The 18,221-nt window shown below is 41.1% G+C and overlaps 1 protein-coding gene across 1 annotated transcript in view; it reads left to right on the top strand.

Annotated features, from left to right (window-relative positions):
- Positions 1–18,221, top strand: part of MAP3K5 (mitogen-activated protein kinase kinase kinase 5) — a 185,903-nt gene that overhangs the window by 113,111 nt on the left and 54,571 nt on the right. The window contains exons 10-15 of the mRNA XM_044289658.1: positions 1,668–1,821; positions 2,919–3,026; positions 3,267–3,316; positions 6,388–6,483; positions 6,823–6,904; positions 10,330–10,463. Of these exons, the coding sequence (XP_044145593.1) occupies positions 1,668–1,821; positions 2,919–3,026; positions 3,267–3,316; positions 6,388–6,483; positions 6,823–6,904; positions 10,330–10,463 (624 nt within the window). The remainder of the gene's footprint in view (positions 1–1,667; positions 1,822–2,918; positions 3,027–3,266; positions 3,317–6,387; positions 6,484–6,822; positions 6,905–10,329; positions 10,464–18,221) is intronic.

Below are 18,221 nucleotides of genomic sequence, written 5' to 3'. Positions count from 1 at the left end.
TGCGTTTTTAACGCAGGACAGGCCCCATAGAAGTGAATGGGGCTGAGTGAAAATCGCAAGCATCCGCACGCAAGTGCGGATGCGGTGCGATTTTCACACATGGTTGCTAGGTGACAGTCTATTCACTGTATTATTTTCCCCTTATAACATGGTTATAAGGGAAAATAATAGCATTCTGAATACAGAATGCTTAGTAGGTGATCAATTGAGGGTTAAAAAAAAATGAACTCACCTTCTCCTCTTGATTGCATAGTTCCCGGTCTCTTCTTTACTTCTTTAATGATGAGCTGCCGGCTAAAGGACCTGTGGTGACATCAGATCACATGCTCCAATCACATGGTCCATCACCTGGACCATGTGATTGGAGCATGTGATCTGACGTCACCACAGGTCATAGCCGGTAATTCATCATTAAAGAAGTAAAGAAGAGACCGGGAACGACGCGATCAAGAGGAGAAGGTGAGTTCATTTTTTTTTTTTAACCCTCAATTGATCACCTACTAAGCATTCTGTATTCAGAATGCTATTATTTTCCCTTATAACATGGTTACATAACATCTACACAACACCGAACCCAAACCTGAACTTCTGGGTACCACAGTCGGTTTTTTATCACGTGCGTGCAAAACACATTGCACTCGCGCGATAAAAATTGAACATCGGAACGCAATCGCAGTCAAAACTGACTGCAATTGCGTACCTAATCTCGCGGGTTTGCTGCAATACACCGGGACGCATCCGGACCTAATCCGGAGACGCCCGTGTGAACCCAGCCTAAGTCATTTTTTTATAGCACTGAAAATAAGCCACAACTTTAGATTAGTTCTATAGCTGCACATCAACATATGACAAATCTGTTTTAAATATGCCTGCTTTGGTGACTATGCTGTTTTCTTTATTTCTTTTTAAATAAAATGAATCATATAGAGGATTTTTATTAACTAATGCCAATAAACATGCCTTTTGGTTTCTGCATTTTCATCTTAAGGCATGTTTAAGGCTACTTTCACACTTGCGTTTTTGCCAGATCCAGCAGGGTCACCAAATCTCTTCAATTAGTGATAATACAACCATCTGCATCCGTTATGAACGGGTCCGGTTTTATTATCTTTAACATGGCAATGATGGATCAATCATGAACTCCATTGAAAGGCAATGAGGAACAGATCCGTTTTCTATTGTGTCTGAGAAAACTGATCCGTTCCCATTGACTTGCATTATGGGTCATGCGTGATCCGTTTTGCTCTGTATCCCATGACTGAAAGAAAACTGCAGCTTGCTCTCCGGTATGGGAACGCAATCAAATGGAACGGAATGTGTATTGGAGCATTTTGTTCTGTTAAGTGCCATTTTGTCCCTATTGACAATGAATGGGGACAAAATTAATTGAGATCCTCTGCCGGATCTCAATACCGGAAAATGTAAACACTAGTGTGAAAGTAGCCTTACTTTCAATTGTATTACAATTCCTACAGCTTTTTGTCACAATTATTATATTTCTTTGCCATCTGTATCCTAACAACCTACAAGGAGACTATATCTCATGTTTTCAAATATAAGCATACATTTAAATACGTTCAGAATAACAATGAGCAAATTACGGTAGTTGGACTAGTGTCAATGTTAGTCATTTTGTCAATTCATTCATTGCATCGGCTCCTGTTTAGGTACTTGAACTCTGTGGTGGACACTATTCTGATTTATCAAAAATTCAAGAAACCAAACTTGGAGAAACATGTATCCAAACAAGAGATTGTTGATTTTTGGATGGATTTTCTAGTTGAATCTACAAATTCAAATGTGTCCATTGTGCGTTTTCCAGTAAGTACATATTGCCCAATATTTGTATGAAAGACCAAATCGAAATAGATTTTCTAGAATATTGATGAGCTATCCTTAGGATAAGCAATGAACATTAGTGGATGTCAGACTCCAGGCATAGTGCCATACATTTTGGTAGGGGTTGTGTCTGGTATTGCACTGGGATTTAGCAACCATACTAGATATTGCCTCTACAAAATGTCTGATGCTGTACTAAACAATGTCAGCAAATCGATGTAGGTGTCAGACACCCCACTAATCTGAAATTGAACAGATCGTACAAATGAATATGGAATGAATATTTTCATTAGGCTTTTCTTCATAGGATCAGTTTCTGAAATGAAATATAGGAAACCTTATAAACATATAGAACAGGGGTACTAAACTAGTTTTATTAAAGGTCCGCATACCTCAGTCTGCAGTCAGGTGAGCTTAATGCCAACAATAAAGATGAAGACCCCCATTAGTGCCCCCAGTAAGAAAAATGCTGACTAGAAGCTCAGGACAGGACCTGTGCTCCAGTGTGATGACGTCTCACAGGTCCTATCCTGAGCTTCCAGTCAGCAGCAAGTATTTCTTACAGCGCAAGCAAATGGAGGAGGTAATTTTTATTTATTTTTATTTATTTTGCAGTCCACAAAAAATATGGATGACGTCCGTGTGCATTCTGTATTTTGCGGAATGGGACAGCTGGCCCCTAATAGAACAGTCCTACCCTTGTCCGTAATGCGGACAATAATAGGACATGTTCTATTTTTTTGCAGACATATGGAAATGGAATGCACACAGAGTAACTTCAGGTTTTTTTTTGTGGACCCATATGGTGTGAACGGATATGGAAATAAAATACGTTTGTGTGCATGAGCCCTTAATGAGCTGTCAGACATAAGGGCTACATATTGAGCCATCAGTGCACCTTCTTGATGGATTCTGTGTGAGGCAGAGTAATGTTCTATAGATGTAGTGAAAGTTGGGGCTGTAGAGGAAAAACTGTTGAAAATGTTTAATGAAGACTAATTGAGGTGTCCATAGCCTTTAAAACTTGATACTGTCTTTTACATACTCGGTATAAATCAGTGCATTATAATTTCAACTAGGTCTTAATCCTGGAACCTACAAAGATCTATCTGCCATCCTATCTTTCCATCAATAGTGAAGCTGATGAGAAAACGATATCTATCTGGCACGTACTTCCACATGATAAGGTAATTTAATTATATGACACAAAAAGAATATATGACGCCATATTAATAGTAAAGTATATCAACATATTTTGTCCTTGTTAGTCACAATGAAAAACTGACAAACTGCAAATATAATTTTCAACCTTTCTAGATTAATAGATTATAACCTTTTGTTGTAATCCCTTAATTTCTGTTCTTATGCATTGATCTCTCTCCGATACATTACCCCTGCATCCATTTTTTTTTTTCTCCATGTTTCAGAAAGGATTTTACGAATGGAATTTCAGTGCCTCTTCCATAAGAGGTGTAAGGTATGTTTTTATGTATGCATTATAGAAATAAATATATATATATATATATATATATATATATATATATATATATATAAATATAATGTATTTTTATATTATCAAGATTTTGGCAGTAATATGGCTTTAGGCTACTTTCACACTAGGTATTGTTGTTATTTTCCTGCACTGATCTCCCGGCCTCTCCTTGGGTCCTGCTCCTCATCTATGTGTCCTGCCTTGTGCTGCCTTCTTTTATTATGCATGTATGTATTGTTCATATATATTTATAATAAAGTCTTTTGGATTTTCATATATACGTAAGTCGGTTTCATTTTTTGGTGATTACTTTAACACTAGCGTTGTTTAAATCCGGCGTTCAATTCCGACACCGGAACTGCCCGCTGGATCCGGAAAAACGTGTGATAACGGCTTACATTTGAATCCTGATCAGGATTTTGATCACAATGAAAAAATGCATTGGAAAAAACTGATCCGCCATTTATGTACGTTAACTATTTTTTTTCAAATTTTTCGGGTTTAACATGCAAAAGCCGGATATAGTTTGACCGAACACACAGTGCAAGTTAATGGGGAAAAAGACCGGATCTGGCGTTCAGTCAGTGTTCAGGATTTTTGGCCGGAGGTAAAAATACAACATGCTACGGTTTTCTGAAAAGCCTGATCAGTCAAAAAGACTGAACTGAAGACATCCTGATGCATCCTGAACAGATTTCTCTCCATTCAGAATGCATTAGGATAAAACTGATCAGTACTTTTCTGGATTTGAGCCCCTAGGACAGAACTCAGCGCCGGAAAAGAAAAGCGCTAGTGTGAAAGTACCCTAAAAAGGCCTTATTTTTGGTGGGAAAACATATACTTTATTTTGGTGCACTTTTGGGGTAGAGACAGTATATATTGGTGATTACCGTATTTTTACGGACCCCTGATTTTAGTGGCGGAAAATAAGAAAAATATATTTTTCATCAGACCTCATATCAGATCCTCAGATCAGACCCCCATATCAGCCCTCCATGTCAGACCTCAGAACAGCCCTTTTTTTTAGACCCCCATCAGACCTCAAATCAGCCCTTTTCTTTTAGACCCATCAGACCTCAAATCAGCCCTTTTCTTTTAGACCCCCATCAGACCTCAGATCAGACCTTTTCTTTTAGACCCCCATCAAGACCTCAGATCATCCCTTTTCTTTCAGACCCCCCCCATCAGAATAAAATAAAAAACGTCCTTACCTTTCCTGCGCCGTGGCTCCGCTACGGATCAGGCATCGTGCTCCCCTGTCTTCTCTGGCCCATGCTGCAGTTTCACCTGACTGCGTGCAGCATCAGGTCATTGTGTGCGCACTACGTCCTGACACTGTAAAGCAGGGGTGCACAACTTTTTCTGGTTGAGGGCCACATTTCCAGACTGAACCGATCACGAGGGCCGAAAATAAAATTTAAAGGGGTATTAAGAACTGAAATATTGTATTTATGGTGTATTGTACATACGGTATATACTTTAAATGTCTGGTTACACTTCCAGGACTCCCATCTAATGGGGGAATACATGTGAGCAGCCACAAGACATAGACATACATTTCTGTTACAATATAGTTGTGGGCCGCACAGAATGGCATCAAGGGCCGCATGTGGCCCCCGGGCCGCAGGTTGTGCACCTATGCTGTAAAGGGTCATGACAGTAGAGCGTGGGCTATAGCAAGAAGACTAGGGAGGGTGAGTATCGGAAGCGTATCTTCCCAGCTCCCGGCACCTAATGCATACTAGTGAGCGCTTCCACAATGGAAGCGCTCACTAGTATTAGCTTTAGAAGACGCACGACCATTTCCTCCTACTTTTGGGGGAGTGGGGGGGGGAGTGTGTCTTAAAAAGCAAAAAATACGGTCTTTTAGATTTTGCCCATATATGGTGTAGATGTGATCAGTTATCTTCTGTTTCCTTGTATGTTGGGATTTGCATTTTTATGTATTTGTTACGTTATTGCTAAATTATGCAGAAGTAGTATGGACAGAGATCAGGGCAGCTGTAAGGAATTCAGCTCTTCAGGGCTATAAACTCTTGGGCCTCTTTTAGACGGGCATTGCGGGAAAAGGTGCGGGTGCGTTGCAGGAACATGCGCAATTTTTCCGCGCGAGTGCAAAACATTGTAATGCGTTTTGCACTCTCGTGAGAAAAATCGGCATGTTTGGTACCCAAACCCGAACTTCTTCACAGAAGTTCGGGCTTGGGATCGGTGTTCTGTAGATTGTATTATTTTCCCTTATAACATGATTATAAGGGGAAATAATAGCATTCTGAATACAGAATGCATAGTAAAATAGCGCTGGAGGGGTTAAAAGAAATAATAATTTAACTCTCCTTAATCCACTTGGTCGCGCAGCCGGCATCTCTTCTGTCTGTCTTCCTTTGCTGTGTGCAGGAACAGGACCTGTGGTGACGTCACTCCGGTCATCACATGATCCATCACATTATCTTTTACCATGGTGATGGATCATGTGATGACCAGAGTGACGTCACCACAGGTCCTGTTCCTGCACACAGCACAGAAGACAGACAGAAGAGATGCCGGCTGCGCGATCAAGTGGATTAAGGTGGAAAAAAAAAAAAATATATATATATATATATATATATATATATATATATATATATATATATATATATATATATATATATATATTTATTTTAACCCCTCCAGTGCTATTTTGCATTGCATTCTGTAATAATAATGATCGGGTCTCCATCCCGATCCTCTCCTAGCAACCGTGCGTGAAAATCGCACCGCATCCGCACTTGTTTGCGGATGCTTGCGATTTTCACGCACCCCCATTCATTTCTATGGGGCCTGCGTTACATGAAAAACACGCGTTGCATCCGCGCGGAATACTCGCTTGTGTGAAAGGGGCCTTATAGATAAATTTGACCCCATTTTATTAACTGATATGTTTGAATTTTGCTTGAATGTTTGCAATTATTGAGATTTTCATTGCTCTAGCTGCTTCTCGGTAAAATTCACTGATTAATTTAAACATAATTGATATGAGTATAAAATTAATTTCTAACACCCTCTGTCTTATTCAGCATATCGAAGTTTGAAGAAAGATGCTGCTTTCTGTATGTTTTGCACAACTCCGATGACTTCCAGATCTACTTCTGTACAGAACTTCACTGTAAAAAGTACGTAAATATTTCCTACGGAAGAAAAACGTCTAGGTCATTCTGCCTTCATTCACTATAAAGGGTTTTACTACTAAAGGCAACATTCTTTTTTATCCTTTAGATGCTGTGGTTAGTTAGCCTCTTATGAATTCTTGGATGTAATTAGATTTTTTTGTGTATTATGTACACTGTGGTATAAATTTGGCTTTTTTATACTGTGCATGGCAGTCTTTCCATATTTTATATATTTTTTTTCAAAAATTGCCTGATAAATATCAAACTACATTAACTGAATGATATATTTTTATTTATTTCGGCTTGATGTCCTCTTTTTTTTTTTTTCTTTTTTTTTTTTAGGTTTTTTGATATGGTGAATAGCATCACTGAAGAACATGGAAAAAACACAGACGAAGTGGATTGTGATACAGATTCCCTGGAAGTTAGTGTACCAATATCTTACTAACGCACACAGTGATGCCGCAGGAACACTGGATGAAGTAAAAGGGTCCTGTGAACTGTTATGCCTCAAACACACAGTGTTTGGTCAGTGATTTTCATCAGTGATTTTAAGCCAAAACCAGGTGCGGCTCTAAACACAGAACAGGTGCAGATCTTTCCCTTAGGCCTCTTTCACACGACCGTTTTTTTTTTTTTTTTGTTTTTTTGCATTCCATATACAGAACCATTCATTTCGATTGTTCCGCGTAAAAAAACGGAATGTACTCTGTATGCATTCCGTTTTTACGTTCCGTTGAAAGATGGAACATATTCTATTATTGCCCGCAAATCACGTTCCGTGGCTCCATTTAAGTCAATGGGTCCGCAAAAAAATGCATCCGTATGTCTTCTGTATCCGTTCAGTTTTTGTGGAACCATCTATTGAAAATGTTATGCCCAGCCAAATTTTTTCGATGTAATTACTGTATAGGCCATACGGAAAAACAGGACAGAAACGGAAACAAAACAAAAAACGGAACAACCGATCCGTTAAAAAAACGGATCGCAAAACACTGAAAAAGCCATAGGGTCGTGTGAAAGAGGCCTTATACCTTTTGTCTGTGGAGGCTCCAATCCTGGTTTTGGCTCTCAATCACTGATGGAAATCACTGACCAAAACACTGACTTGTGAATGAGGCTTTACATATGGCTTGCTGCATATTATTAGCTGAAAACCTGTCCTGATCATGCGCTGTTCACATAGGTGCAGAGGTTGTTACAGCTGAGTTCTCAGGTGGTTAACAAACCATGCACCATGTGACCAGTAGGTGAGGTTAGGTTTTCTGGTAAGCAGAGTTCTAAAAATGAATTGAACCACATAATAAGAGAACATTTACCAAAATTGGTGTAAAGGAGAACGGACTTGGTTTCCCCTGGAAACCAATCTCGTTAGGGCCCTTTACTCCAGCGGACAGGGATCAAGACTGGCGTAAGGGAACGTCAGTCTTGATAAATGTACCGCAGTATTTTTATTTTACTAAGAAGGTATAAATGATGGTGCTCAGATGTCATCTCAAGTCCTTTGTTAGGGCCCATTCACACGACTTTAAGGGCTCCTTTACCGTATTGCGGACCGCAAACAGCAGATCCACAATATACAGGCACTGGCTTTGTGCATTTTGTGCTATGGATTCGGACCCATTGACTTGAATGAGGCTGCAGAAGATGGGTCATGCCCTTTCTTTTACAGAGCAGAGGTACGGATCAGAGGCCCATGGAAACACTTGGAAATGCTTCTGTGGGCTTTCGGGTCCGTCACTCCGAACTGCAAGAGATAAGGCTACTTTCACACTAGTGTTCGGCTGTCCGTTTGTGAGCTCCGTTTGAAGGGGCTCACAAGCGGACCCGAACGCTTCCGTCCAGCCCTAATGCATTCTGAATAGACGCGGATCCGCTCAGAATGCATCAGTCTGGCGGCGTTCAGCCTCCGCTCCGTTCAGCAGGCGGACACCTGAACGCTGCTTGCAGCGTTCGGGTGTCCGCCTGGCCGTGCGGATCCGTCCAGACTTACAATGTAAGTCAATGGGGACGGATCAGTTTGAAGATGACACACTGTGGCTCAATCTTCAAACGGATCCGTCCACCATTGACTTTCAATGTAAAAGTCTGGACGGATCCGCTCAGGCTACTTTCACACTTAGAAAATTTTATACAATATAATGCAGACTGATCCGTTCTGAACGGAGCCACCGTCTGCATTATATGAGCGGATCCGTTTAGAACGGATCCGCTCTGAACGCTAGTGTGAAAGTAGCCTAAGACGTGTCCTATTTTTTGCTGTGTTTTGCAGATCGCTGACCCATTATACAGGATTCACACAGCCTATGCCCATGCATTGCAGACCACTATTTGCAGTCCACAGTACAGGCACAAGGCCCTCGTGGTCATGTAAATGAGCCCTTGGGATGATAAGTAGACATAAGAGAATTGATTCAAAGCAAATTAAATTTGTCTCAAGGTTCCCAAAAATTTGATTCCAGACAAATCCGAATTTTAGCGAGGAAGGCACAATTTTACATGTCAGAAGATAGAGAAAAATGCATCTGCCACTAAATGGAATAGTCCTCTTCCTCATGTTAGAAAAAAAAAAAAAAACAATGCAACGGCACTCTGCAAACTAAATATGCCATAGTAATAGAAAATATTCTGGTGCTAATGTTACGCTTATTTTGTAAATTTGAGATTTTTGGCAAATACATTTTGTACAAAATTATTTGGGCCCGTCTGCCGCACGTCAAGGCAATCTCTGTAAGGCTCCATTCACACGTCCGCAAAATGGGTCCACATCCTTTCTGCAATTTTGCGGAAAGGGTGCGGACCCATTCATTCTCTATGGGGACGGAATGTGCTGTCCGCATCCACATTTGCGGATCCGCACTTCCGCATCCGTGCTTCCGTTTCCGCAAAAAAATAGAACATGTCCTATTCTTGTCCGCAATTGCGGACAAGAACAGGCATATTCTATTATGTCGGCAATGTGCGGTCCGCAAAATGCGGAAAGCACATTGCCGCTTTCCGTGTTTTGCGGATCCGTGTCTCCGTGTTTCCGCAAAACACATTGCGGACGTGTGAATACAGCCTAAGATGGGAACCTAACACTAAATGCTACCGGTTATGTGCCATAAAGGAAGCACCATAAAATTCAGGGAGTGCAGGTTCCACATGCATGCTGGGTGTACTCTGCTTTTTATCATTTTTGGTGCCAATATGGCCTCCATTAAATTCAGGGGATGCAGGTACCAACATGCATGCTGAGCCTACTCTATACCTCTCCTCTTCATCATGGCATAGTAGTCTTTTCTTTGAGTGCTGACAGGGGAATGGGGGCAGTAGAAAAATATTAAATTGTGATCAGGACTCCTTATATGCCGTACTACTCATTTGTTACTGCAGATAATATTCCTAAATCATAATGACAGATTCCATTTCATTTAAAAATAAAATCTGACAGTGCAGTGCATTTCTAAATATGCTACCATGAGTTTATGCTATATATGACACTGCCACATTACTAATGCCGTCCTGGTGTGAAGAGCTTGAAAGAGGTTAGAAGCACAGAGCGTCATGCACAACTTTTTAGGACAGTCTTAGTACTTTCCCTTTGGTTTGAATTTATTCATATCCAAATCAAATCTGCTCACCAATTCTTTAGAATCAAACCCAAAACAAATAGCAAAAAAATCAACTCCTCTCTAATGATAAGTAACGTACTTTTGTCCACAAGTATATGCACTGATGACTATGACTGACATACACATGTATAAATGAATTCCTTTTAATGAACTAATACATGATGATTACATCATTGCTTTTGTTTTACAAAGATTTATAATCTGGCATCACTTTTTTTTTATTTTTTTATTGCAGTTCGATTATGAATATGATGAAAATGGCGACAGAGTTGTATTGGGTAAAGGTACACATGGAGTGGTTTATGCAGGACGAGACCTCAGTAACCAAGTCAGGATAGCTATAAAGGAGGTGCCTGAGAGAGACAGCAGGTACGTTGCTTACAGTGGAGGAAAAAAATAACATTTTAATAATGAAAAAAAGTAAAAAAAAATGTGAGCTGATATTGTGTGATCTGTATATGTGTCCATTTTTCTTTTTGTTATTTTACTTATTTGACAAATGTTTTCTCCCATACGTAAAGCAGATCTCTGAGAATATTATGTCCTATTTCAGGACAGCATATTTATTCTGGTTGGTTTTTTGGTATATTATACCAGCAGCGCACAAAACTATTTTGTCCTTTGTAAATTAGAAGTTAAAGGGCATCCGTCACCAGTTTTCTGCTGCCCTCACTTTTAAATCCGAACATCTCCAGCGCAGTCCAATGAGTCCCCTTATTCATGAGCTCTCGGATCTCCCCGCCCACCTGCCTCTGATTGACAGTTTGTTTTCCCTATGAATCAGCAGCAGGTGGGCGGGGTCAGCCAGGAGCAGTAAAGGCCAGTTCGCAGTGTTCGCCAGCGAACACATGCAGGCTGCCATCTTAAAGGGAACCTGTCACCAGTTTTATGGTGTCCTAACTAAGGGCAACATAAATAAGTGACTGATTTGCTTAGCAAAATGCTGGGTCACTTTCTTTAATTGACCCAGTCAATCTGCTAACATCTTGTATTGAAAAGCTCCAGCTGATAATGATGAGTCCTGAATATTCATGAGCTCCATACTCTCCCCGCCAACCTGCTGCTGAGTGACAGTTTGTTTCCATGTGAATCAGCAGCAGGTGGGCAGAGGAGTGGCTATAGCTCTGAATTAAATATACGCTGGACTCAATGACATCACACTGGACTCAAATCGGCTCATTAGCATGTGGCATCTTTGTGTGTATATTATGAGGTAACCATCTGTCACACCAATAAGTGAATACATCTAAGGCACTTTTTAGTAGTTAATGATTGTATATAATTAGTTAGATTATAATCAAATATCCACATGACAGGTTCCCTTTAACTCACAAGTCCGGCGATGCACAGGTAAGCCCTTACCTGTGCCTGTGCTGCGAGCCGGTCTGAAATCAAATGCGGTCCATCGGGAGCAGGCAGTTCCGAGAACAGACACCAGGGGCCTTCATTAGGCTGTTCTCGGAACTGCCTGCTCCCGGTGACTGCATTTGTTTCAGACCGGCTTGCGGCACAGGTAAGGACTTCCCTGTGCATCGCCAGACTTGTGAGTTAAGATGGCAGCCCGCATGTGTTCACTGGCGACCACTGCAAACTGGCCCTCACAGGCCAGGAGCTCATGAATATGGGGACTCATTGGCATGAGCTGGAGCTGTTCAATACGAGATTTCTGGCAAAATGGCTAGGTCAATTAAGTAATGTAACCCAAAATTTTGCTAAGGAGAGATGACACTAGTTTATGTTGCCCTTAGTTAGGACACCATAAAATTGGTGACAGATTCCCTTTTACGCTGGGTTCAGACCTGAGCGTACTGAACGTACGCTCTGTATGCGCGATTGTACGGGCGTTTGCAATCGCGCATACAGAGACAAGCGAACGCCCATTGTCGCGCGTTCCCACTGAAGTCTATGTACGGGAACGCGCGACAAGACGCCCCAAAGAAGCTCCTATACATCTTGGGGCGTCGGGCGTTTTACGGCGCGATCGTACGCACTGTAAAACGCTCAGGTGAGAACCATTCCAATAGGGAATCATTGGTTCTTGCCTTTTGAGCGTTTTACAGCGTGTAGGAACGCGCTGTAAAACGCTCAGGCCTGAACCCAGCCTTAAGGAATAATACAGCAAACTAAACTAAAAATTAGTAGTCTCCTGCACTATCCCGATTATCAGCTGCCGGCATATCTGCCTATATGCACAAAAGCTGACAATCATTGTGAGGCAGGAGATCACTAGTTCCGGATAATCGATCAGCTGATGAACAAGTAAAAGCTTATTAGGTGACTGATGGGCATGTTTCATCAGGATAAAAGATGCCCAATTATTGGCAGCACATCTCGCTGTGTAATTCGGGATATGGTGCCGATAATCAACAGAAATGAATGAGGGAGAAATGACTCAGTTATCATGTTATCATTCATTGGCACTCACACTGCCCAAACATCAGGTAGTGTAATATGGTCCTAAGTGATGATTGTAGAGTCTTTTATTACAATTTACACGGGACGATGTGACAGCAGATAGTTGGGACAGAAGCTTTCCTTCCTGACAATCGGCTGATTGCCGGCAGAGGAGACTGCTGCATTTGCATGAATTGAACTTCTCCAGAGAATGGGGGGGAGCGATCGCTAATGCCATATGCCATAATGACTCGTTGTTTGCCAGCAGGAGAGCGTGTTTACATGCCACGATCTGCTGCTGGTAAACGATCATTTTTGTGTACTTGTTCATTGCGTAATCGGCGGTACATTTACACCTCCCGATCATTGCTAATGAGCGTTACTATCAACGCTCGTTACCGTGAATCGTTATGATTCTCGGACGTCTAAGGGGACGTAAAGATGGACAACCTCTTTAACAAAAACTGATGCCTGGAAATTTAGACAATCTTATTATTGCATTTAGTTTCCTAGGGCCTATCCAGGCGCTAATTCAATCAGAATTCAAATATTCTCTTCTTTGAGGGGGATTCTCCTTGTGCAGCTCTTCTTTAATTGGCATCTCTTGAACACCTGCATGAAAATGGAGACTGTTTGACAATCCTGTAATGTTTTAAGAATGGGCATGCATGACCTGCCTAGTAGATTGCCAGATTGAGATTCCATACAATTTATACAACGCATAAACCATATTAAGCATAAGGAAAAACTATAAAGAAGTAATTGTGGTCCAAGAAGTAAATGTTCCATTGCCCTTCACTTATTTAATAGCTGTAACTAATGCCAACACCAAATACCTAAACTGACACAATCATCTGGGTTTAATCCCTCTCAATTTCTGGAACTTTTTCTTGTTTCGTTTTGTTTTTTTTAATCTATGGCTTTGATTTAGATAATCCACTCTATTGTTACTAGCTCCATATCTGAATGAAAAGTAGGCCATAGCTCAAATAGATGAATATGAATACGTGAATTCAAACTGGAAATTCAACTACTTTTTAGTATGTGTAACTGTTTTACAGAAGAATCTGAAAGACTTTATATGCCCTAGTCCTTTAACACATAATGCCGTAATTGACTGCTGCAGTGAGCCCGCTCCATACATGGTGGCTGCCAGCTGTACCGTACAGCAGGAACCCAGCTGCACTGACAGGGAAAGGCGATCACACCAAACCCTGTTATTTCACCCATCAGATGCCACGTTCAACCTATCGCAGCATCTGTGGATTCAGGCAGAGGGATGCAACTCCCTCTGCCTTTCGATTGGGACCCCCGCAGTGAAATTCCGCGAGTCTGATCGGTGTCCATGGCAGCCTGGACACTTCTAAAGCTTACTAGGCCTGCTATGGTAAGCTCCCTGCTGAACTATGCACTTGGCACAGCTCAGCAGGGAGCTTGTCAAAATCCCGTTTACCTTAACAGAATCTCTTTTAGGGTGAATGAGACAAAATATCCCAGGTTCTAGCCCCCTAAAGGGGGCTAATAATTATTAAATAAAAATGAAATGGAAAAATGAAAATAGGCCTGGTCTCTAAGGCCTATTTCGAATATATACCGTAATCTTTTAATAGATTTGTAAAATAACAGTCAGATGTTTCCAGTCGGATTTAACAACTATAAATAATATGTAGGCCTGACGCCTATAAAGCAGCAGGAGGCCTCGTTCACTGGATCTGTAGCCAGAGTGATGACTTTGTCACGTCACATGATGACATCATTGCACCGCCTGTGGTGGGATATAGTGGGCGGAGAAACGAGGCACTAATATAGGCATTAAAAATACAGGGAGTACTCCTGGGGTCATTATAAAAATACAGGGGGAACTACTGGGAGCATTGTAGAAAAAAAATACAGGGAGCACTAGTGGGGGCATTATAAAAATATAGGAGGCATTATAAATAAAGAGCACACTGCTGGGGGACATTCTACTAATACAGAGGGCTTGACTGGGGACATTAAACATGCTTGGCGTATTAAATACAAATGCCACTACTGGAGGCCTTATAAATACTAGGTGGCATTAAACATATGAGGGGCAGTACTGGGGGCATTATAGGGGGTCAATATACCTACATTATTACTACTAGGTTACTGTGGGGTATTATTATTGAGGACAATATGGAGGTCATTGCTACTAATGGGGGCACTCTTGGAGAGCATTATCACTATGGGAGACACTGTGGGGGCACTGCTACTAGTGAAGGCAATATGGGATAGAATTATTACTATTGGTGGAACTTTTAAGAGCACTATGAGGACTATCTCTATGGCACTTTTATTATGGACGTGTAGTATATGGGGGCATTGGTGAGCACAGCAGGCACGGTATTGGGGTGCACTGTTGTAGTACTGTTGGTGCACCAAGAGGGGGAAGATGATGGAAAAGTGAGGAATCTAACATGTCTGTGTACTGCAATACTTTGGCATGGAGATCTGGTCCGAATGGGGAAGATAAAGGAAGAGAACATCTACATCGAAAGAGACGTCTCTGGATTTAAGATGTATGTAGTGCCGTACGTAATGTCCCATTAAAATATGCCTTTAGCAATAGGACTGGGGGGTATGGTTTAGATTGAGAAATTTGCATTGGAGTGGGGGCACCATTTCAGTGTATACCTCAGGGAGTAGAAGACGGCCCAGGCTGGCCGTCGTGATTAAGGCCCCCAGACATAACTTTGCTTGGGAACCCAGGAATACCAAGCCCACTCCTGCCTGTCAACATTGTTACAATTACAGCTCTTCTCCAAAATGTTATTCACCTATATTTTTTCCTAATGAAAAGTAGATACTGAAATATATTCTTTTTTTATGCGTTTTTGTTTTCTGATGGTAGATTTTTTTTATTCTGTTCCGGTATATAATAGTAATGATCTTTATAATTAATAATAATGATCTTTAAACCACCCAAAAATTACCCCATTTTGGAAACTAAACACCGCAAGGTATTCAACATTATTGGCAGATGGAGATGAAATTTCAGATTTTCTATTTTTTGGCAAATTTTTTATTTTAATCCATTTTTTCCAGTAACAAAGCAAGGATTAACAGCCAAACAAAACTCAATATTTATTGCCCTATTTATTGCCCTGATTCTGTAGTTTATAGAAACACCCCATATGTGGTTGTAAACTACTGTACAGGCACACGGCGGGGCGCGGAAGGAAAGGAACACCATATGGTTTCTGGAAGGCAGATTTTGCTGGACTGGTTTATTTACACCATGTCCCATTTTAAGCCCCTCTTATGCACCCCTAGAGTAGAAACTCCAAAAAAGTGACCCCATTTTGGAAACTATGGGATAAGGTGGCAGTTTAGTTGGGACTATTTTTAGGGTACATATGATTTTTGGATGCTCTATATTACAAAAAATTTAAATTCAGAAATGTCATCTCCATTTGCCAATAACTCTTGTGGAACACCTAAAGGGTTAAAAAAAAGTTTGTAAAATCAGTTTTGAATACCTAGCGGGGTGTAGTTTCCAAAATGGGGTCACTTTTATGGAGTTTCTACTATAGGGGTGCATCAGGTGGGCTTCAAATGGGACATGGTGTAAAAAAAAACAAAAAAAAAACAGTCCAGCAAAATCTGCGTTCCAAAAACCATATGGCACTCCTTTCCTTCTGTGCCTGGCCATACAGCATTTTATGACCACATATGGGGTGTTTCTGAAAATGACAGAATCAAGGCAATAAATATTGAGTTTTGTTTAACTGTTAACCCTTGCTTTGATAACAGAAAAATGGATTTAAATGGAAAATTTGGCAAAAAATTTCAGTTTTGGCACTTTTTTTTTTTTTTTACTGTGTTCATTTGAGGGGTTAAGTCATGTGTTATTTTTATAGAGCAGATTCTTACGGACGCAGCAATACCTAATATATCTACTTTTTAAAATGTATTTAGGTTTTACATTATATCATTTTTTTTATTTATTTTTTAAATCATTTTAGTATCCATTGTCTGAGAGTCATTTATTTTTTTTTTTTAGCCTATTGTCTTAAGTAGGGGCTCATTTTTTGCGGGATGAGAGGACGTTTTTATTGTGCACTATTTTTGGGATGAATCTGACTTTTTGATTGCTTGCTATTACACTTTTTGTGATGTAAGGTGACAAAGTTACACTTTTTGTTATGTAAGGTGACAAAAAAATAATGGCAAGCGATCAAAAAATGATATGCACCCCAAAATAGTGCAAATACAACCGTCCACTCATCCCGCAAAAAATGAGCCCCTACTAAAGACAATCGGCTAAAAATAAAAATGACTGACTATGGAGAAACTAAATATTTTTTTTGTTTAAAAAAGGATATTATAGTGTAAAACAAAAAATACATTTTAAGAAGTAGACATATTGGGTATTGCCAGGTCCGTAAGAATCTGCTCTATAAAAATAACACATGACCTTACTCTTTAGATAAACACGGTCCAAAAAATTAAATAAAAACTGTAAGAAAAAGCCTTTTTTTTTACACCGTTTTTATTTTTTGGACTGTGTTCATCTGAGGGGTTAGGTCATAAGAGACATAGTTTTTTTTATTTTTTTCTGGGCGATTGTCAGTGGCTAAATAGAATTAAAATTAGGGAAGTTAATTCTAAATTTAGTACTCCATGGAAGTGTGGTACTCCCTGAAGCAACCGTCAATGCAGAGGCCCGGATGATCGGGGCACGTGTCACACTGAGTGGTGTTGTCCTTCCGTATCCCCCTCCTGTGACACACCCTGCTCTTTTTTTTTTATCCGGGCGCCTCCTGTTCCCGAGGTTCCCTGTGTTACCAGCGCTCCAGGACAGCACAAAAGAGTTGTACAAGGCAGACCGCAACTTTTTTTGTACCATGCCCGGGTTTTGCGCATGGCGTTATGGCTTGAGGATGGTTGCCGCGGTACCTCGCACAGGGACAGGGGTGATGCCGTTACCGTGAATTGTGGACAGTGCAAAGACATCCCTCTTGTCCTTATATCTGACCAGCAACAGGTTTCCACTGGTAAGACCCCTGGGGATAGGTAACTGGAGGGGGTGGGTAGGGAGGCCACATTGATAATGCAGGCATTTCCGAATGGGCCTCAAAACGGGAGCGTGTCATAGCCATACTGTAAAGTGGGGTCTGTTAGAGGACGTCCCCACTCCAGTACAGCCTGACACTGTTTTTAGTTTTTTTACTAGGCCCATGTGCAGCACGAGGCCCCAAAACGTCCTCATCTCGGCTGCACTGACCGAAGTCCAGCCACCGGCCCTAGCCAAAAAGGAGCCCGGGTGTTTAGCAATGTACTATTGGGCGTACAAGTTCGTTTGCTCCACCATCAGATTCACAAAGTGGTCACTGAAAAAAAGACTAAAATAGTCATATTCAGTGAAGCCCACTGTGGTAATCTGGATTCCTGTTTGGCCAACAAAATCAGGAATCACAGGCTCAAAATCCTCTGGGGTACACCATGCAAGCTCACCGGTAGGGGCTCAGGTGGACTTATATGGTGGACTGGAAAACTAGTACGAGCCCCAGAGCTGCTTGTACTAGTGTGGGCCACAGGGTCCCTGGCATGGCGGTCCCCTTGCTCCGCCTTGTGAAAACAAAAACAAAAAAATTCAAACTCGGACCGCTGATCAGCGGTGGGGCGGGCGATGCGCTAACAGTAGCCAGACGCTAAAAGTGCCAGCCACAGTCAGCGCACGCACAGAAAAAAAATGTGTGTGTGTGTGGG

This window comes from Bufo gargarizans, chromosome 4 (assembly GCF_014858855.1).
Source record: "Bufo gargarizans isolate SCDJY-AF-19 chromosome 4, ASM1485885v1, whole genome shotgun sequence".
Classification (NCBI taxonomy): domain Eukaryota; kingdom Metazoa; phylum Chordata; class Amphibia; order Anura; family Bufonidae; genus Bufo; species Bufo gargarizans.
Note: the sequence above shows the minus strand (reverse complement) of the source record. Positions and strands in the feature narration are given on the sequence as shown.